Here is a 22,356-nt window from a genome sequence, read left to right as displayed (position 1 = left end):
GAAAAAAAAAGAATGGGATCGATTTGTTTTTTATTTTCTAACCGCCCGATAGCGACAGATTAAGTGGGAGTCCTTTATCTGGGAAAGCCTCGCCGAGCGACGCTCCTGCGGTAGTGCTGTGCGGCTGTGCGGCTGTGCGGCGTGTAACCCCAGCGCGCCGCCGAGAGCCTCGCCGAGTCGTAGTCGAGGACTCGTCGGGATCCCGTTGACGACGCGCGCGTCAGTGCGCGGTTAGCGTCATCGACGCTTGCGCCCGAGTGGTGCTCGGAGTTCACTGTATTGCCATCGAACGATGCAGCCCCCCGGGGATTCAATGAACCGTCCCCCGAGGGGTCAGATTTCACTTAAACAATTCATTCCCCCTCGTGTCTCCTTCCTTGCGTCTTGTTTGTGCGGTCGTTTCTTCCCCGGTAGTCTCGGTGGCGCATTCTAGAATGTGTGCACGTGGGTGCGTGCGCAGCCCTTAGCCAATCCGCTGCTGGATGACGGCCTCCCCGCACCGTGCCGGCTGTTTCACCGCACGCCACGCCGGTCCGAGTAGGTTGGTGAAGACGGGCATCTTAGACGCGGGCCCATCGAGGTAAGTACAACGACGGGCGTGGTGAAGTATGGTCAAGTAACCCTCGTGACCAAAGTGGCATGAGAGGGAGGTGTCTCATCCAGCAGATCGACATGCGTGCAGCGGCGACATTGCGGTGTTTAGCCAAACCCGTGGACGAGGAACCCAAAGTAGGAAACCCAGGCATAACGACGGGTAACAACGCTCCACACGGATAGATTCAAGAATCCATTGCTCTCCCGCCACCTCCTGGCTACCTTGCAGCCCACGACTACAACTCCTGGTAATTCACGGACGTGGTTCTAACACCGCTGCAGAGCACTCACTTATTAACACCGTGGTTCTAACACCGGTGCACAGCGCTCATTGACACCGTGGTTCTAACACACCGTGGTTCTAACACCGGTGCACAGCGCTCGCTCATTAACACCGTGGTTCTAACACCGTTGCACAGCGCTCACTCATTGACACCGTGGTTCTAACACACCGTGGTTCTAACACACCGTGGTTCTAACACACCGTGGTTCTAACACACCGTGGTTCTAACACACCGGTGCACAGCGCTCACTGACACCGTGGTTCTCCCTTCTTCCACGGCCATTGTGAGGTTCCAGCCCCCCCACCCCCGACGTGGCTGCCGGGTTGTTTGTGTTCCTGCACCGCGGAGGTGGCAACCCCAAACCCACGTAGGCGGCGCGCGGGCGGCAGCGGCACGGACCCAGCGGAGCGAGAGGCGCCGCCGCCGCCGCTCGCGAGGGCAGCCCAGAAAGGTCGCAGACAAATGGACGAGTCGCCATGTCGAGCTGAGTGATGGGCTCGGGCCGCCTCCGCAGGGATGAGCGGCCGCGTTGCGTTGGGAGCGCCGTTGCTAGGACACGGGGACACCTGGCAGGTGAGGGAGCTTGCGGCGGCGGCGGCGGTGGTGGTGGTGGGATCCTGAATCCGCGACTCCTCGAATCCCGGACTCATTGCCTTGATCTCGCTCGTGCTTACGGTCAGGTGGACTCACGTGCGTGTTTGTGGTGAGCTACACGGATGGGTGTTGGTGGTAATTGATGGCTTCCCCGCTTGTGTTGTTGTAAAACCCCGCGGTGTCGTTTCCCACTGCCGCGTGCGCTTTGTGCACGCGCCTCTCCGCTGACAGGCGCCCCGCGGATCGTCCGCTTGGCTCGCGGCTTCTCGAACGCGACGGCTCCGTGAGTTGCAGATATTGAACAATGGGGAGGAGACGCGAGGAGGCTTTACAAATGAAATGTTGACTTCTGCACTAATAGTGGGGGCGTCTGGATTAATCGCACTGTGCGCGTGAACCGGTGGAGGAGCGGCCCCCGGCTGTCGTCAGTGGCGAGCGATGTCCACACCGGCCTTGACTGATCCTCCTCCACCTCTTTGGGTTTTTGTTTTACCCCACGCTGCTTAGCGTGGTGAAGTATGATCAAACAATCCCCCCCCCGTGATTGACAGCGTGTGGAGATGCCTTCATCCAGCAGTGGATTGACAAAGGGCTCCGAGTTAGTATCAATGATGACGACGACGATTGTTTTTTAGACGCACTGAGTCGCGTTTCGCTGTCCACTGGGCACGGGGCGAGGTGACGACACCGCGAGTCCGAGTCGAGGCGCGGGGCGCGGGCAGCCCCCAGGGCAGCCCCCCCCCCCCGGGCAGCCCCCACGGGCAGCCCCCACGGGCAGCCACCACGGGCAGCGGCTCTGCCGCAGCGTGTGGCGGCCTGTCCGCCTTCACCACCAGGCCACTCTGGCGTGTTCATGCCATCGTGTTCATGCCATCGTGTTCATGTCATCGTGTTCATGTCGTCGTGTTCATGCCATCGTGTTCATGTCGTCGTGTTCATGCCATCGTGTTCATGTCGTCGTGTTCATGCCATCGTGTTCATGTCATCGTGTTCATGTCGTCCGCCGTTTGGAGGGGAGGGGGGGCGCTGTCGTTTCTGCGAATGTCGTGAGACGCGTGGGACAGCGGTGTTGGGATCGGGGGGTGGCGTTGGGGGGGGGCGTTGGGGGGGGGGGCGTTGGGGGGGTGTTGTCTGTCGCTGGCTCCAGGGTGACCCTCCGCGGCGCGTGCCACACGTGCCGATTCGCTGACCCCTACCCCGCATCAAACTTGTCACGTGTTAGGTGCTGGGTGGAGGATCCAGGTTGAGGGGGTTACTTTACTCCACTTCGGGGTGAGGATCCAGGCTCCAGGCTCCAGGTTGAGGGGGTTACTTTACTCCACTCCGCGGTTTCCAGTGTCCAGTCTTGGGTGGTGAAGACAACGCGTGCAGGTGAATTCAATGATCACGTGGTTGATGATGATGTGTTTTAAATGGCGATCCTAATTAGATGATGGTGATGGTGTTGATGAAGATAACGATGCTGATTAGATGATGCGATGATGAAACAAGATGAAGCACTGCTCCTGGCCTTGATCAGCCGAGTTTCTCGCGAGACTGCAACCTCTCTCCCTTGTGTGTGCGGTAGATGTGCACGCGCGTGTGTCGTGTGTAGGTCTCCCCTCGGTCGACTCAGCCTCAAATCAGTACCTGGTGTGGTGTGTAGACATCATCACTGGGGGAGATAAAGGCGGTGGTTCTATCCACACCACCCCCACTTGTGCCGTACGCGCCTTTAAGTTGTTGCATTTGTCACAGCAACCCCCAGAGGGGAGTGGGAGCTATGCCCCCCCCCCTATGGACAGCTATGAAAAAGCGCTTTATAGCTCGTCGGATTCCTCCAGTATAAAGACATCATCCTGAAAGATTCCGATTCCGTGCGGCCCTGTGCAGGGGTGGGGGCACAGACCGACGGCCTGGAGCTCCCCACCAATAGCCTGGACAGGGAGGAGGCGGGCAGCAGACGCAAAGTGACTTCGCGTTGACGCGAGCCACGATGTTTTATTGACTCCGTGCACTCTCCACCATTAAAGCAACGTCCTAAGTACACGGCACGTCTATTATCCATATATCATAGATTACTAAATCTATGATAGATCACTAACGATGGACAACGGCGTCACTCGCGCAGGATTTTCAAACCGCGCCCTTTGCACGGTACTTTAAAATGTACTCGCAGAGTGCATTTCGAATTTACGTGAGAGAATTCTCTCTCATAATCATCTACAACACGATATCTACATCACATCACAATCATCTACAACACGCCATAATCATCTACAACACGATATCCACACCACGTCATAATCATCTACAACACGTCATAATCATCTACAACACGTCATAATCATCTACAACACGTCATAATCATCTACAACTCGTCATAATCATCTACAACACGATAATCACACCACGTCATAATCATCTACAACTCGTCATAATCATCTACAACACGATAATCACACCACGTCATAATCATCTACAACACGTCATAATCATCTACAACACGTCATAATCATCTACAACTCGTCATAATCATCTACAACTCGTCATAATCATCTACAACACGATAATCACACCACGTCATAATCATCTACAACACGTCATAATCATCTACAACTCGTCATAATCATCTACAACACGATAATCACACCACGTCATAATCATCTACAACACGTCATAATCATCTACAACACGTCATAATCATCTACAACACGTCATAATCATCTACAACTCGTCATAATCATCTACAACTCGTCATAATCATCTACAACACGATATCTACAACACGATATCTACAACACGATGTCTACAACACGATGTCTACAACACGATGTCTACAACACGATGTCTACAACACGATATCTACAACACGATATCTACAACACGATGTCTACAACACGATGTCTACAACACGATATCTACAACACGATATCTACAACACGATGTCTACAACACGATATCTACAACACGATATCTACAACACGATGTCTACAACACGATATCTACAACACGATATCTACAACACGATATCTACAACACGATGTCTACAACACGATGTCTACAACACGTCATTCATCAAGCGATAGATCCACGAGCTAAGCCCAAAGTATATCAACCGGAACAAAATATACATTTTCAGCAGCACGCTTGGGGACTCCAGGACAGCCTTCCTGGAACCACGGGGACTGTCTAGCTGCATCTTTGGTGACTTTAATGATCGGTTGCAGATATTACACACTGCATCACTCCTCACCCAGGGGTGGAGTCTGTGCCCTCTGTAGGCGACGTTGTATTGGCCGTGGTGGCTCTGCTGCTGCACGTAGTAGCTGCTGCTGCTGCTGCACGTAGTAGCTGCTGCTGCTGCACGTAGTAGCTGCTGCTGCTGCTGCACGTAGTAGCTGCTGCTGCTGCACGTAGTAGCTGCTGCTGCTGCTGCACGTAGTAGCTGCTGCTGCTGCACGTAGTAGCTGCTGCTGCTGCACGTAGTAGCTGCTGCTGCTGCACGTAGTAGCTGCTGCTGCTGCACGTAGTAGCTGCTGCTGCTGCACGTAGTAGCTGCTGCTGCTGCACGTAGTAGTTGCTGCTGCTGCACGTAGTAGCTGCTGCTGCTGCACGTAGTAGCTGCTGCTGCTGCACGTAGTAGCTGCTGCTGCTGCACGTAGTAGCTGCTGCTGCTGCACGTAGTAGCTGCTGCTGCTGCTGCTGCTGCACGTAGTAGCTGCTGCTGCTGCACGTAGTAGCTGCTGCTGCTGCACGTAGTAGCTGCTGCTGCTGCACGTAGTAGCTGCTGCTGCTGCTGCACGTAGTAGCTGCTGCTGCTGCTGCACGTAGTAGCTGCTGCTGCTGCACGTAGTAGCTGCTGCTGCTGCCTGTAATCCCACAATGTGGAGTCGACACGAGGGTTGGTGGGTCACGCACTGATGTTGCGTGAAACTCCCTTCTACTACCCGTGGGTGAGCGTCGAGGTGGTGCCGGGAGAACGCGGTGCAGCAAAGTGCGGACGAATATACACTGCCCCTCTGTGTGGTGGGATCGAGTGTTGCCCCCTCGCACGCGTAGGATTTCTCCAGGTGCTCCAGTCTCCTCCTACACGTGTAAACACACTCACTGTTTGGATGGAAACTCGTACGTATGTATGTTGGACTTCCTTCGCGCCGTACGTAGCCAGCCGTGATAATCGTAGAGGACCGCAGAACTTGGGCTATTTCTGGCAGTGGGGGGCTCCTCGGGCCGCGTGGCTGCGGCGACCTTGACGCTCTGTCCGTGGTTCTGTCGTGAATGTGACGGATGCAATTTGCATGAAGAACAACGATTCCATTATATAATCATCTTCGGCTGTATTCAATCCAACGCTGACATCACTTTAGCTCGCCTGCATTTGTCTTCGGCGACATTCCATTAAGATGAGACTGCATTTAGAACATCGCAGCGGAGTAACATTTAGAATTCCGTTAAATGCCTGGCGGAATATCTGGTGGGGGCGTGGGGAGATCACCAGCATTGTATCGGCGCGTGGGGGCCAAATGTAGTTCATCAAACAGCATCGCTCGAGCGGGGATTGGAATCCATGTCCTTCGCACATTCAGTTAACGGAACATCTCCGTGCAGGGGTTCGAACCGTGCCCAGCCGCTCGGGGCAGAGGTCGCAAACGGGTTTTGATTCCTTACCCGTACCCGGCCGCACCAGGGTCGCAAACGGGTACCCGTACCCGTACCCGGCCGCACCAGGGTCGCAAACGGGTACCCGTACCCGGCCGCACCAGGGTCGCAAACGGGTACCCGTACCCGTACCCGGCCGCACCAGGGTCGCAAACGGGTACCCGTACCCGGCTGCACCAGGGTCGCAAACGGGTACCCGTACCCGGCCGCACCAGGGTCGCAAACGGGTACCCGTACCCGGCCGTACCCTCAGGGGCAGCTGTCACCCCCCCCCCCCCCGCCCAAGAGTCTAAACAAAAGCTAGTGGCGAGCATTGGAATGACTGAGACGAGACGGAAGACGCAAAGAGGCGTCTAAGTGCCAATAAACGCGAATCCTCCGTGAGCACTCCGCGCCCCCCCCCCCCCACTCGGCGAGGCGCCCCAACGCTGATTGCGTTTCCGCGCCCCGCACCCGCGGGGTCATTAGGGGCGTTAATTGAATTAGCTTTCCTCCTAATTGCTGCGTGTCCCATCCTCGAGTAAACTTACCCCAATGTAGCCAAAGCCAATGTCCTGCAACGCAAACGAGCATCGATGTATCGGCGCCCCCCCCCCCCCCCCATTTATAGCCCTGCAGAGCCAGCGGTGGGGCATTCCACATTCCTATGACGGGGCGAGTCTATCCACAGCACAACGACTGCTGGCTTCCCCTACATAGCGGTGCTCATTTGCTCGCCCCCCCCCCCCCTCCGGAGGGATGATGGGCTGAGTCACCCCCCCAAGCGAGATTGGAACTCCCCGCAGGCTTCCGAGCCGCTCGCTCGCAGCGCGACCCCCGCGGGGCCCTTCCCCACACCTCCGACTAGCGCGGGTGGCTCCGTACGGTTGGTGTGAAAGGAGTTCAACATCCGTGCACACACCAGAATCACGACATTTATGAATACATCCCGGCAACTCCCCCTGCCGAGGCTTCTCGTTGTTGCTGTTGTTGTTGTTGTTTATTGTAACTCGCACAGCGGCAGGAGGAGGAGGAGGATGCGGCGGCGCTTGAAGGGGTGCGGCGCTGAGCCGGCGGCCGCGCTCGCAGGAGGCCGCTACGAGCTGCTGGGGCCCCTGGGCCACGGCGCGTTCGGCCGGGTCCACCTGGCGCGCGACACCGAGGCCGCCGCAGAGGACGCCACGTACGTGGGTGCCCGTGGCCACCGCCGCCGCGGGTCGGTTTTGTCGCTGTTAGGACTCCTCAGCAGTCATCGGGGCCCATTGCTGGCCTCGTGCCCGACTCGCGAGACCTGGCAGAGGCAGCGTTACTGTGTGCACAGCGGAGCTAGTGCTCCAGTGGGCGTGGCTATGTACGAGTGGGCGGGGCTATGTACGAGTGGGCGGGGCTTACAGAGGGAGGGGGGGGTGGCTGGCAACTGGTCACGTGTGTCCCTGTTGAGCCTCCCAAGTGTGGAGCAAACGTGTCCCTGCGACCCCAGCGTGGTGCTCAAGGAGGTTCCGCTTCGGGGGGCGGCCCCGGGGCACGAGGCGCGGGCCCTGGCCGAGGCGCGGCTGCTGTCCCGGCTCGGCCACCCGGCCGTGCTGCGCTTCCACGGCAGCTTCGTGCAGGACGCCAGCCTCTACATCGTGACGGAGCACTGCGAGGTGAGCCCACGCGGCGCCCCACGTCCCACCCCACGGCCGTGCTCGCCCGCCCGCCCGCCCGCCCCAGGGCGGCGGAGATCCCAGCGAGGACGACGTCGTCGCCGCCACTTCTCCGGGAGGCTCAACCGGGACACGCGGCCAGCTGTGACTCAGCCCCGCCCACTATCACATAGACACGCCCACAGAAGCATTAGCCCCGCCCATTGGTCGGGTAGCCCCGCCCACCGTACAGGTAGCGCCTCCCTCGGCGGCTCCGTGAGTGGCGCTTGAAGACCAACATGCAGATGACAACAACACACCAGGCAGAGACACCGCGACAGGCAGTTACAAGCCAGCATGACTACCCGCGATAGAGCCGGAGATTTGGTAGCTTTATCTTAGGGATCAGGTGTCATGGTTCACACCTGCTTGGGGGCCGTCCATAAATGACGTCACGTACCTAGGGGGGGTCAGACATTTGTGACGATGTGTGACGAGGGGGGGGGGATTGAGAAATGTGACGTCACGTAAAAATGCGCAACTTTAAATAAATATAGAATTGTTATAACAACACTCCTACAACATCAGAGTGCAGCGCCACATTAAATACACACTACAATGAAGCATGTTTTATTTCAAAACGGAAATATGGAGCTTTGTGACCGTTCCCCTGTCCCCCCCCCCCCCCCCTGTCCACCGCCCCCCTTGTCCACCGCCCCCCCTGTCCACCCCCCCCGTGCACCTCGTGCCTCCTGTCCACGCCGCCGCAGGGAGGAGACCTGCACATGGCTGTGGAGAGGCGGCGTCAGGAGGGCTCCCAGTTCGCGCTGCCGCGCGTCGTGGAGTGGTTCGTGCAGCTGCTGCTGGGCCTGCAGCACCTCCACGACAGGTGGGGGGGGGGGGCCCACCGACCCCGCGTGCCACACTGGCGGCAAGGGCGGGGGGCAGCCGAGGAGGAGCCGAGCAGCGGCCGGCAAGGTGACTTTACCGAAAGAACTAAGAGTAAGAGCGGCTGCGTTGGGGGGGGGGGGGGGCGTGCAGGATGCGAGCGCCGTCCAGGCCCAACGCCGCTTAGCTTCTGTTGGGGTGAGGGCGCGCTGGAGGATATTGCTGCCCGAGGCTGTGAGGGTGGTGAGGCCAATGGCGAGGTGAACGACGATTCTCCCCCCACCTCTCTCTCTCTCTCCACTTGGTGACGTGAATTCATTCTTGCGACGGTGGCGGTGCACGGAGAGGCAGGGGGAACACTGGGGGGGGGGGGGGGGGGGCTGTCCCTGGGAAACGCGGTCACTGGCGATGCAGCTACTTCCTGCTGCTTCTGCTCGTCCCACAGAGAGGGCCACGTGCAGCTCTCCCCTGTGGTTTATGGCCGCGTCGTCGCACGTTGTTCGGTACGATGCCCGACGTTTCGGCTGCGCGTGCTCGAAGCTCGTTCACTCGCTGAAGAACCGCTCCCAGTGGGTGGTGCGAAACGTCGGACATCAAAGCCGATCGAACGCGCGGCGCAACCCGAAAGCATCTCTCCACCCCACCGTCTCTCTCCATCTCATGTCTCTCCATCTCTTCATCTCTTCCGATCCCAAGTCTCTCTCCGTGCGTGTCTCTGTCTCTCTGTGTCTCTCTCGCGCAGGCACATTCTCCACAGGGACCTGAAGACGAGAAACATCTTCCTGAAGAGCGGCATGGTGAAGATCGGTGGGTGGCTGCATTGTGGGGCATCCGGCGCGTCAGCGAATCGGCGAGCGTCGCGTCCGTCGCCGTGCGGCGTCTGACGTGGACCTCAGCAGAGTTCCGCACGCGCAGACAACAAGCGCACGGCCGCGTGCGTCGCGACGCAGCGGGTAGCGCGCTGCCCTGCCAACAGCGGGGCCCCATCCCAGTTGGAGTCACGGCCACGGGTGACATTGAGCGCCCGCCGGAATGTCCGAGTCGGTCTCGGGGCACGCCCTTACAGCGGCCTCAAGTGGCCGGCTGGCGAAGTCCGGCCAAACATCTGCCATGGCCGATGAGGTGTGGAGGGAGCCCTTCATCCAACAGTGGATTGACAAAAGATTGTAACATGTTCATGTAACATGTTCATGTAACATGTTCATGTAACATGTTCACACGGCATGCATTCACGTGCACTAATGTCCGTTATGATATACTACACGTGACACGAGATTAACGTGTTAAGCATAGCGCTGCGCACGCAGTGAACGTTCAGTTCATGTGAAGTGGCCGGGTGGCTGTACGGGGCCTGTGGATGTGACCTGAGACGTCGTTCTATGACGTCTGGGGCGGGTTGTGGGTGGGGGGGTGAGGACGTGGGGAGCGTGGTGGAGGGGGCCCCTTCCCGTGGTAGCTGTCGGCTGTCCCCCACCATCAGTCCCCCACCATCAGTCCCCCCGCGCCTTGGAACTCCCGGCGACATTACCAAGCCCCCCCCGCCCCCCATCTCGCTAAACTCGCGGCGCGGCATTCGCTGAGGAAGCGGAGCAGCTGCTGCTGCTCGCGAACCCGGCGCCCGCTCGCTCGCTCGCCCGGAACGCAGCGAACGCCGCGCGCCTCCACCCCATAAACGCGCCCATAAATAACCCGTAATGAGCACGATTCGAAAGCCGATGGAGACAAATTCAATTTAAACGCAGATAAAATGAATGAGCTGATGTGTGCAGATGGGGCTGAGACCGGTGGCTCGGTGGGGTGAGTTGAGCGTGGCGGCAGCGGTGGTGGTGGTTGAGGTGGTGGTGGTTTGTGGTGGTAGATGGTGGAAGTTGTGGTGGTGGTTGTGGTGGCACGTATCTCCGGAGGAAGAGTGTCTCACTATAGCGGTGTCGGGAAGCGCTACACGGAGTTGCATCGTATTGAGTGGAATATCATCGCTGTTATTGTATGTGTGTTGAACTTCTTTCGTACCGTACGTAGCCAACCGTACTAATCTGAGGTGCGGGGAATGCAACTGCCAAAAACCGGAGTCTTGAATGTGCTGGGAAGACTTGGAGATTTTCACAGGACGCTCCTGGGAAATCCAGAGCAGGTGGCAACCTTACGCACTGCTGGGATCCAGCGGCGTAGAGGCGAGGGTTGGTGGATCACGGAGAGATATGTGAAACCCCCCGAAGCCCGCTGGGCTGCGATGTGGCCGGGCGTGGCAGCACAGCAAGCGGGACTGTGAAGCCGTCCACGTGAATCATCGCGTCGTGGGCTTCCTCACACGTGGAGCCTCACTCCCTCTCGCGAATGGAATTGGCCAAATATCCCGATGAAGCAAGGCCCTACGGGAAACGAGCCATGAGAGGCTTTTCTGGGTACATGAACGGCCTTTCAATCAATGTCCTTCCATCTGCCCGTCTGCGTCGTGACATCTATGCGTCTGGACGTGAATCTGTCACATCTGCTTGTCTGTTTGGCCATTTGTCTGTAGGTAATTAGCCACTCGCGTGGATGTGTGTGTGTGATCCCCCCCCGTACCCACCCACGTGACTGTGTGTGTGTGTGTGATGCCCCCCACCCACCCACGTTACTGTGTGTGTGTGATGCCCCCCCCCACCCACGTGACTGTGTGTGTGTGTGATGCCACCCACCCACGTGACTGTTTGTGTGTGTGATGCCCCCCACCCACCCACCCACGTGACTGTGTGTGTGTGCCTGGGCTCCGCAGGGGATTTCGGCGTGTCCCGCGTGCTGGCGGGGCCCGCGGACCTGGCCCTCACCTTCACGGGGACCCTGCACTACATGAGCCCCGAGGCTCTGCAGTGCAGGGGCTACAACTCCAAGTCCGACGTCTGGTAGGGTCCGGCTCGTTGTCACATCACCTGGCTGCCCATCTATAACTCTGTCCGTCTGCCCTGTACATCTGTTCGTCTGCCCATTCATCCGCCTCCCTGTCCGTACGGCTGTGGGTACGCGTGTCTGTCCGTCCGTCCGTCCGTGCATCTGTCTCTGTACATCTGCCTGTCGCATGTTTTTTATTATCTGGATCGTAAGCAAAAGTTGGGAGCTTACAATCCGATAGGTGGGTGCGTGCGAGGCCACATCTCTTGTGAGCTATTGACACGTGGAACAGTCGACGCTTGGGGTGCGTCTCACGATGCGGACAGCACGAACCCACGTCGCTTTCCTGCGCGGGTGTTCGCCCTCCCCCTCCCCCCCCTCCCCGACAAATCGGCGTCTTGCGCGGAGGCGAGCAGAGCCGTCGATTGACACTCAAAACAAACTGTAAGGAAATATAAAATTAGACATTTAAAACACGACGACGATGAATATTAATCGTATTATTAGACCGCTAGATGGAGGTCACGGGGGGTGCGCAGTCGGTTGGACGCGCAGCGCTAAATCAGAGCCCTTAATTACTCATCACACATTGGCGTTGGCGTCCAATTTGCGAACGAGGAGGAGGTTGGAGGGACGACGCACGCGAGGAGGTTGCTGACGAGGGGCGGTGATGGACGGGAGGGTCTGGCAGTGACTCGAGCTTAATACCACACACACTCACTCACACTCACTCACACACACTCACACTCACTCACACTCACTCACACACACTCACACTCACTCACACCCACTCACTCACACACACTCACTCACACCCACTCACTCACACTCACACACACTCACTCTCACTCACTCACACACACTCACTCACACACACTCACTCACTCACACTCACTCACTCACACTCACTCACACACACACTCACACACACTCACTCACACACACTCACTCACTCACACACACTCACTCACACTCACTCACTCACACTCACTCACACTCCTCACACACACACACACACTCACTCACACTCACTCACACTCACTCACACACACACACACACTCACTCACACTCACTCACTCACTCACACCCACTCACACCCCAAACCACAACCCACTCACACTCACTCACACCCCACACCCACTCACTCACACCCCAATCCACAACCCACACCCCTGTCCACAACCCACGAGAGAGAGAGAGTTCAACAATGAGTGAATACGTCGAATAATCATTTGTTTAGTCATTAAAATGATTAAATCAGTTAGTCAATCAATAAGTCTATCGGTAAGTCAGTCAATTAGTCGATCAATGTCTTAATTAAGTGAACGAGAGCGTAAGTCAGCGAATCGGTCAACTGCAGAAACGAGTCACGCGATCAGCGACGCACTCGACGACTCAACCATCGTCAATGGCAAGATGAGCAGGACAGCCAGCTAACCAATCAGCCACTCGGTCAACGGCCAGCTAACCAATCAGCCACTTGGTCAACGGCCAGCTAACAAATCAGCCACTCGGTCAACGGCCAGCTAACCAATCAGCCACTCGGTCAACGGCCAGCTAACCAATCAGCCACTCGGTCAACGGCCAGCTAACCAATCAGCCACTCGGTCAACGGCCAGCTAACCAATCAGCCACTCGGTCAACGGCCAGCTAACCAATCAGCCACTCGGTCAACGGCCAGCTAACCAATCAGCCACTCGGTCAACGGCCAGCTAACCAATCAGCCACTCGGTCAACGGCCAGCGAACCAATCAGCCACTCGGTCAACGGCCAGCTAACCAATCAGCCACTCGGTCAACGGCCAGCGAACCAATCAGCCACTCGGTCAACGGCCAGCGAACCAATCAGCCACTCGGTCAACGAGTCCGTCAATTAGTCGTCAACCAACCCGCCAATTATCGCGGGGCGCGTCTCTGGCGCGTGAGACGTACACGGAGCGCTCGCGCGGCCCACCGCTCTCTGCACGCGCAGACAAAGACGCCCCCCCCCCCCCCCCCACGTGCTCCACGCGGCGTCTTTGTCTGCGCCTTCTTCAGCACGAGCTGTGCGCTGTGCGAGGCGGTCGGGTCTGAGACTTAAGCCGCCCCCCCCCCCCCCCACTCTGTACCTCCCCATGGACACCCCCCCCTCCTTCCCCCCCACCCCGAATAACAACACAACGAACCCCCCCCACTCCCCACCAGCCACACACCCAGCCCACCCGGCGTCAATGTCAACAGCAAGCCTCGTTCTCATCTGCCGTGGTCAATCCACTGCTGGATGAAGGCCTCCTCCTCTTCCGCAAGCCGCCACCGCCGCCTCCCATCACGGACGTGCAGTGTGACGATCCACCCGGCAGCAGCCGATTTGCACGCCAGCTCATTCCATCGCTCCATCTCCTCGGGCGGTCGTCATCTCGCGTGGGATGCGTTCCACCCCTGGTCTGCCACTCCGTTATCATTCTCGACCATGGGCCATAAACAAAGTGAATATTCTCAGGTTTTTTCGGTAAAGTCACGTAGGTAAAAACATTAAAATTAATGAAAGTAAAATAAAACAAAACAAAATAAAATTCACGACGTTTCGGAGGCAACACAAGTCTCCGTCATCAGGTGGGACCGTCACAGCCGAATTAGCTGCATCAAGTGAAGCAATGATTCAAGATGTAATCCCTTATAAGCAAGTTGAAGGGAGGTGGAGAGGGGGGGGGGAGAGCTTATCAGGCTGTGGTAGCCAATGAATGGAAACGTATCGGGAGGGAGGAGGAGCGGTGATCAAAGACTGCACGCAGTGCTCAACACAATGAATGGAGACGTGTCGGGACGGAGGGCGAGCGGCGATCAAAGACATCACGTAGTGCTCAACACAATGAATGGAAACGTGGCGAGCGGTGATCAAAGAACAATGAAGAGATTACTGTTAAACACTGTGGATGTTAACACTCGGTGAAGTAAATTAAAATAGTGCCTGTCAGATAAGATGGTCCAAAAAGTGTAATTAAGTCTTTTTTGCGTGGTTAATAACATCTTTCCAGTGATTACTGAGTTTGTACCCATCATCACGGTTGAAATTATGTCTGTGTTTGTATATTTGTATGGCTTCGTGTACAAACCTTTGATGGTAGCCCGGAGGTTTGCAGAGAACCTTGGTCTCGGAAAAGACAATTTCATGAGAGCCCGCCGAGTTGTAGCAATGATCGGCAACGGCCGAAGAATCAGTTCTGCCGTGTTTCAGATCTGACTTGTGCTCGCGGACACGATCAGCAACATGACGTTTTGTTTCTCCAATGTAGCAATCACCACAAATGCAACTCAATTTGTAGACTCCAGGATACTGTAAGTCAGGAACGACATCCTTCACAGATGGAATCAGATCCATCTGTGAAGGATGTCGTTCCTGACTTACAGTATCCTGGAGTCTACAAATTGAGTTGCATTTGTGGTGATTGCTACATTGGAGAAACAAAACGTCATGTTGCTGATCGTGTCCGCGAGCACAAGTCAGATCTGAAACACGGCAGAACTGATTCTTCGGCCGTTGCCGATCATTGCTACAACTCGGCGGGCTCTCATGAAATTGTCTTTTCCGAGACCAAGGTTCTCTGCAAACCTCCGGGCTACCATCAAAGGTTTGTACACGAAGCCATACAAATATACAAACACAGACATAATTTCAACCGTGATGATGGGTACAAACTCAGTAATCACTGGAAAGATGTTATTAACCACGCAAAAAAGACTTAATTACACTTTTTGGACCATCTTATCTGACAGGCACTATTTTAATTTACTTCACCGAGTGTTAACATCCACAGTGTTTAACAGTAATCTCTTCATTGTTCTTTGATCACCGCTCGCCACGTTTCCATTCATTGTGTTGAGCACTACGTGATGTCTTTGATCACCGCTCGCCCTCCGTCCCGGCGCGTCTCCATTCATTGTGTTGAGCACTGCGTGCAGTCTTTGATCGCCGCTCGCCCTCCGTCCCGACACGTCTCCATTCATTGTGTTGAGCACTGCGTGCAGTCTTTGATCACCGCTCCTCCTCCCTCCCGATACGTTTCCATTCATTGGCTACCACAGCCTGATAAGCTCTCCCCCCCCCCTCTCCACCTCCCTTCAACTTGCTTATAAGGGATTACATCTTGAATCATTGCTTCACTTGATGCAGCTAATTCGGCTGTGACGGTCCCACCTGATGACGGAGACTTGTGTTGCCTCCGAAACGTCGTGAATTTTATTTTGTTTTGTTTTATTTTACTTTCATTAATTTTAATGTTTTTACCTACGTGACTTTACCGAAAAAACCTGAGAATATGAATCATTGCAGTCACGAAAGCTTCAAATCTAGAACAAAGTGAATAACAACAACAACAACAACGTGACCAACACGGGACCCCACGTGCTGGCAATTGTGTCAGTCCACTGCGAGATAAACCCTCCCGTGGACCCCCCCCTTCCAAGCTTTACTCGTCACGAATGCCAACATTCGTGCTGCTGGATGAGGGCCTTCCATACGCACGCCGTGCGGGTCGTTGGCCCCATGAAGAAGAGCCATTGCCCGAAACGTCACCTATCACATTTCCGTTCAAGACGACTCGCGCGCGGCGTTGTTGACGAGCGTGTTGAGAGATTGTTGTTTGTCACTGTGCGACAAGAATGGCCTAAATATCAACTGCACTTCATCATCATCATCACCAATCTCATCATTCGTGTTCACCCATCCCAGCGCTCTCCAGGCTAGACCTTGCTTTTGCTTGCGTGATTGTGCGTGATGATTGTGCGTAATTGTGCGTAATGATTGTGCAAGATGATTGTGCGTGATGAGTGTGCGAGATGATTTTGCATGATGATTGCGTAATTGTGCATGATGATTGTGCGTAATTGTGCATGAATATGCGTAATGATTGTGCATAATTGTGTATAATTGTGCATGCTGTTTGTGCGAGATGATTGTGCGAGATGATTGTGCGTAATTGTGCGTGACGATTGTGCGAGGAGGTTGTGCTGCAGGCTGCTCACTCGCAGCAGCTGCAGCAGCAGCAGCAGTAGCTGCAGCAGCAGCAGCAGTAGTAGCAGCAGCAGCAGCAGTAGCAGCAGCAGCAGCTGCAGCAGCAGCAGCAGCAGTAGCAGCAGCAGCAGCAGCTGCAGCAGCAGCAGCAGTAGCAGCAGCAGCAGCAGCAGCAGCTGCAGCAGCAGCAGCTGCAGCAGCAGCAGCAGCGGCTGCAGTAGCAGCAGCAGCAGCTGCAGCAGCAGCAACAGTAGCAGCAGTAGCAGCAGCAGCAGCAGCTGCAGCAGCAGCAGCAGTAGCAGCAGCAGCAGCAGCTGCAGCAGCAGCAGCTGCAGCAGCAGCAGCAGCGGCTGCAGTAGCAGCAGCAGCAGCGGCTGCAGCAGCAGCAGCAGCGGCTGCAGCAGCAGCAGCAGCGGCTGCAGCAGCAGCAGCATCAGCAGTGCAAGGGCTGTCACGGCGCTCGCTGTGCAGCTGCAGAGTCAACTCGGGGATCTTAGTCACCTCTTTGCGCGTGGCTCTCTCCCCCCCCTCCTCTGCCTCCTCCTCATCCTCCTCGCTTGTTTGATTTGGCGGGGGGATTGGAGGTCTCGGTGTGGGATCGTCGTGGTTGATTTAGGGATTTGTCACCGCTCGAATGTGCGTGCCTCCTCTTAATGAAACCGGCGGGAAGACTGAGCGGGAGGGAGAAGGCCGCGAGTGGAGTGCGGAGTGGAGACGCCGGGTTTCAGGAATCTCCCCTCTCGCTCGCTCGCTCTGTGTGTCCGTGTCTGGGGGTCGCGGGGAGAGACATCTGTGGGTAGCGAGTGTCAGTGCCGGTAACGGCGTGCGGGGTTACTCATTGACAGGGCAGAGGAGCGACGCGCGCGTTACAGTAATGGGCGTGGTAGCGCGTCCACCCCCGCATGGCTGGTGGAGCCCGCGAGACGGTGGATGAGTGGGTGGTGGAGTGAGCGGGTGAGTGAGTGGGTGGGTTGGTGGGTGGGTTGGTGAGTGGGTGGTGGAGTGAGTGGGCGGGTGAGTGGGTGGGTTGGTGAGTGGGTCAGTGGGCGCACCCGCAGTTCCACTCTCAGACAAAACCAACGAACGGTTGCATCACCGACAGCGGAATCTCTCCACGCGTCGCTCTTCCCCGGCCACGCGAGACAAGAGGAGTGCCCCCGCCCCCCCACCGCTCACGTGACCAGCGCCTGTCCCGGGGGCACGGAGCGAGGCGTCTAATGGGGCCGCCCGCATGCCGCTCACGCGGGCGGCAGCCGGGCGCGCCCGCCGCGGGAATCGCGGCCGCCGCTGTGCGCGGACGGTGTTTACCCCACAGACAGATCCAGCACGATCGACTGTGATGTCTGGCAATTGATGCGAGTGTCTGTGTCTGTGTCTGTTCACTGCTGCTCGTGCCATGGCGATGCGTGTGCCTGTCCGTGTGTGTGTGCGTGGGGAGCGGTGGTGTCGCGGTTAGCGCGCTGCGCTACGAACCTGACGACCCGAGTTCGATTCCTGCTCAACACCAGTGACGATTATCTGTACCGGTCCTGGGACTCCCCTAGGTCGACTCAACCTCAAATGAATACCTCGTGCGATGTGTAAACATCGCCCACTGGGGATACAAAGGCGGCCGGGCGTGGTGTTGGCCACCCACCCCCTCGTGTGCCGTACCGGCCTTCCTAGGTGCACGCTAACAGCACTTGCCCCAATATTCTGTTAATGCTATGAGGGATTGTTATATTTGTGATGATATATGTGTGTGTGTGTGTCACTGTGTGTGTGTCACTGTGTGCGTGTCACTGTGTGTGTATGACGATGTGTGTGCGTGTGATGATGTGTGTGCGTGTGATGATGTGTGTATGTCACTATGTGTACGCGTGTGACGATGTGTGTGTGTCACTGTGTGCGTGTGTGTGTGTCACTGTGTGCGTGTGTGTGCCACTGTGTGCGTGTGTGTGTCACTGTGTGCGTGTGTGTGTGTCACTGCGTGCGTGTGTGTGTCACTGTGTGCGTGTCACTGTGTGCGTGCATGACGATGTGCAGGTCTCTGGGCTGCGTGCTGTACGAGCTGTGCGTGCGTGTGTCACTGTGTGCGTGTCACTGTGTGTGTGTGTGTGTCACTGTGTGTGTGTCACTGTGTGTGTGTGTGTCACTGTGTGCGTGTGTGTGTCACTGCGTGCGTGTGTGTGTCACTGTGTGCGTGTGTGTGTCACTGTGTGCGTGTCACTGTGTGCGTGCGTGACGACGTGCAGGTCTCTGGGCTGCGTGCTGTACGAGCTGTGCGTGCTGGAGGCCGCCTTCACGGCGCGCAGCTGCGTGGCCCTGGCCTTGCGGATCACCCAGGGCCCCACGCCGGCCCTCCCCGCCTCGCGCCCAGCCGCCCTCAACGCCATCGTGCAGAGGTCGCTGCCTCTGACCCCGCACGGCCTCACCGCGTGACCTTCCCCCGTCTATCTCGGGGCCTCACCTCGCCTGGTTCGGACTCAATGGCGATTATATTCGCTCCGCTGACCAACCAGAGTTGGCTTTGTCTGTAACGAGGGGGGGTGGGGGGTCAGGGAAACTCCCGTGGAGTTCATCCGATGCGAGTGAAACTTTGTCGTGAAGTTGCGCTGCTTGTGGGCACTCAAGCCCTGGAGAAACCCAGGCAACATCGATCACAGAGTTATTGCCCAGCCACGTGGAGCCTAATCGCCTCCTGCTAAGACGCCAACGCGATTTGTCGTGACGGCTCCCGGCCGGCTCCCCCCCCCCCCCGCCGCTGACGAATCTCTCGCGAAGACGACGATGGCGCGCCCGGGAAGCCGCGCGCGCCATCGTCCCCGATGTCGCTCGGAGGAGCCCTCGCACGCGACACTGAGACGCCGCGTGCGCTCGGCCCGCAGGATGCTGAGCAAGGAGCCCGAGGGGAGGCCGTCGGCCGGCGACCTGCTCCGGGAGGCGATCGTCGAGAGCGCCATGCAGGTGCCGAGTCGCGCGAACTCGCGGAGAGCGGCGCGGAGCGGCCTCGCTCGTTACGATACAGACGTTGTTGTTGTTGATGTTGCCCGCTTCGGTGAGAAATGGGAATCTTCATTGCCAGGTTGGTGTTGTGTTGTTGTTGGGTTTCATTGTTCTCTTCCGTAAGCGAGGAAAGGAGTGCAGGTCTCCGCTAAATGATTGCCTGGGTCACCTTGAAACGGACCGGAGTAGACGTTGCGTTCCTGCTCGCCATGGCGAGAGGAGGTGTCCTGGGCGCGGCGCAGGAACATTTCCCGCGTCGCTGAGCCGGCTACCGAAACGGAGCCCCCGGGTTGCGAGTGGCCGCGTGGAGCGCTCACCGAGTCGCCCTGTCGCCTCCCCAGGGACTCCGGGACAAGCTGAGCGCGCTGACTGCCAGCGAGGGCGCCGAGCGCGGGTGAGTGGGGGGGGGGAGCTTCGCACGCCTCTCTCGGCCCATTACCCGGGGCGGTTGCCACCTCTGAGATCCGGGACGCATCACGAGAGGGAGGAGCTTCTCACAACAACCGGGACTTGCGGTAGTAGCAGCACCAGCAGTAGTAGCAGAAGTAGTAGCAGCAGTAGCAGCAGTAGCACCAGTAGGAGCCTGTGACGCATGCTCTGCGCGTGACGGCCGCCCGTCCCACGAGTGCAAGGCCAGGCTCAACCCTGCTGAGAATGGATGAGTTCGGTCGCCTTCCGGTTGACCTGGTCACGGGCTTTAATGAAATAAATCATCCACACTGCAAACATCGGCACGCACGCGCACAATCTTGCATTCGTGCAGATCCCGTGCAGTCTGACCGCGTCGTCGTGAGCGCGTGTTTATACCACGTGGGAGGATTGACGGCGCAGCGGTCTGGGCACCGCCGCTGCGAGCCCAGGAACCTGAGTTCGATTCCTGCCACGACTAAGCCCCCTCCCCCACGTCACCAGCCCGCACTGAAGCAGCGTGGCGAAGTATGGCCACACGACCTCCGCGGTCTGCGCGGCGTGGGGAGGAGGCCTTCCCTCGGCATTGGCTCGGCAGACCGAGGGCTGTACATGATTGTTGATGTTTATTTATAGAGCAAGGTGGCTATTCGGTTTGAGAATTGGATATGAATTTTTAATTTGTCGCAGACACTCAATTCCTGGGCGCGGGCTACTTAGCGCCGCTGTCTCCGATCGCATCAATTCGCCGAATCCATTTCCGCGAGTTCACGCGGAGACGACAGCCTCCACAGTCGCGGGGGTTATGCCCCACGTGCACACGCGTGTGCCCCGTGGCGGCCACCGAGGAGATGGAGCGACGAGATCGGCTCGTGATCGGGGTGCTGTGCGGATCGTTACCGATAGCAGGAGCACGAGAGGTGGTGGCGACTGCTCGCAGAAGGCCTTCATCCAGCAGTGGATCGATCATGGATGGTGATGATGACGATGGTGACGATGGCTGGGGGTGAATGGGCGAGCGGGTGGGAATGTAACCCGGGCCGGGTTCACATCGCGACGGCTGAGTACACACGGACGCGTCCCCAGGTCACCCGGGTTCACGCCTCTCCAGGGGTTGGAGCGCGGCGTGAGTCGCCAACAGCGCCCTGCGAACCGATGGCTCGCGCCGCGCTGCGAACCAGGGCCACCCGAGTTCGATTCCCGGCCACGGCTAACAGCGGCGGCGAGTCTGCATCTAGACCCGCCCCCCCCCCCCCAACACGTCCCGTTTTCACGAACCCCACGTTGAGCAGCGCGGTGAAGCGAGTTCAAAGAACCCCCCCGTGACCGACGGGCAGGAGAGCGGGGAGACCTCCACCCCCCCACCCCACCCCCGCATTCATTCAGCAGCGGATCAACAAAAGGGGGGAGGTGGGGGGGGCGCACTCAATAAATCCGCAGCAGAAAAATCTCGCGCTCGTTTCTCCACCGCACCGGCAGTAATTAGCGCAACCTCCACACGCCTCGCGCACATTAGCGGGGGGCGTGCTCACCACCACGCTCACCACCACGCTCATTATCCTGCTCACCACCACGCTCATTATCCTGCTCACCACCACGCTCACCACCATGCTCACCACCACGCTCACCACCACGCTCACCATCACACTCACCACCGCGCTCACCACCACGCTCATTATCCTGTGCACCACCGTATTCACCACCGCGTCGTCACCCTAATCGGCCCAGTGAGGAGCGAGAGGATACGCGGCTGAGTGACTTGCGGCAATGAGCGCCGCTGCTGCTGCTGCTGCTGCGCGGTGCGTGGGTTGCCTCCCGCCCTGGGCGCGCGCCGCGCCGAGGAGGGGGAGGAGGGGGGGAGGAGGGGGGGAGGGGGGGGGAGGAAAGGTCTCGCGCCGCACCGCACGGGGCCCGACCCCGCGTTTATCGGTGACATTTTCAGATGCAGCCGCGGCCACCCAGGGACGGGAGGGGGGCCTGGCGTGGCGGGAGGCGAGGCCGAGGAGGAGGAGGGTGATGGTGGTGGTGGTGGTGGCGGGACGTGGGCGAGTGCCGAGAGCGGGGAGGGCGATTGCGCGCTCCGAACCAAGTGAGACAAATCGCCTCTCTCGCCCCCCACCACTCAACCCCCCCTGATCCCCCCGCCCACCACCCACTCGCACGCCCCCCCCCACCCGGATCCCTTCTTCTCCCCCTTCCCCAGGGTGCGTTCTGCACACACGCCCGGCTGTCCTTTAATGTTTGTGAGAAAGGATGCGGGTTGCGCCGCGCCAGGAATCGGAAGCTCCCGCAAATCCCATCCCCACGGCGGTCGCGGCTCCACCGCTTTCAGCACGCCAAGTGCCGCTCCATTAGCCTCCTCCTCCTCGCTGCTGCTGCGTCGCCAGAATCACGAAGCCGCAGCTGCAATGGGCTTCTTGCCTGCAGTTTGCAAACAGAAATCATCATCATCATCGCAACAATGCGGCGAGTGGAACATTTCATTCCGAACTCGCCGAGC

At 57.9% G+C, this 22,356-nt stretch overlaps 1 protein-coding gene across 3 annotated transcripts in view; it reads left to right on the top strand.

The window, feature by feature from the left end:
• Positions 1-1,253: 1,253 nt before the first annotated feature.
• Positions 1,254-22,356, top strand: part of LOC144936794 (serine/threonine-protein kinase Nek11-like) — a 28,177-nt gene continuing 7,074 nt past the window's right edge. For 2 of the 3 annotated variants that reach the window (XM_078863941.1, XM_078863939.1), the window contains exons 1-10: positions 1,474-1,581; positions 7,111-7,275; positions 7,573-7,738; positions 8,488-8,606; positions 9,348-9,412; positions 11,361-11,487; positions 18,698-18,847; positions 19,331-19,409; positions 19,790-19,842; positions 21,799-21,945. In XM_078863941.1, coding sequence (XP_078720067.1) covers positions 7,130-7,275; positions 7,573-7,738; positions 8,488-8,606; positions 9,348-9,412; positions 11,361-11,487; positions 18,698-18,847; positions 19,331-19,409; positions 19,790-19,842; positions 21,799-21,945 — 1,052 coding nt within the window. In that variant the 5' untranslated portion in view covers positions 1,474-1,581; positions 7,111-7,129. Of the gene's footprint in view, positions 1,452-1,473; positions 1,582-7,110; positions 7,276-7,572; positions 7,739-8,487; positions 8,607-9,347; positions 9,413-11,360; positions 11,488-18,697; positions 18,848-19,330; positions 19,410-19,789; positions 19,843-21,798; positions 21,946-22,356 lie in introns of those variants that run through there. The other variant, XM_078863940.1, reaches the window with a different exon arrangement.

Source organism: Lampetra fluviatilis, chromosome 17 (assembly GCF_964198595.1).
Source record: "Lampetra fluviatilis chromosome 17, kcLamFluv1.1, whole genome shotgun sequence".
Lineage (NCBI taxonomy): Eukaryota > Metazoa > Chordata > Hyperoartia > Petromyzontiformes > Petromyzontidae > Lampetra > Lampetra fluviatilis.
The sequence above is the reverse complement of the archived record's forward strand: the minus strand, read 5'-3'. Positions and strand labels throughout refer to the sequence as shown.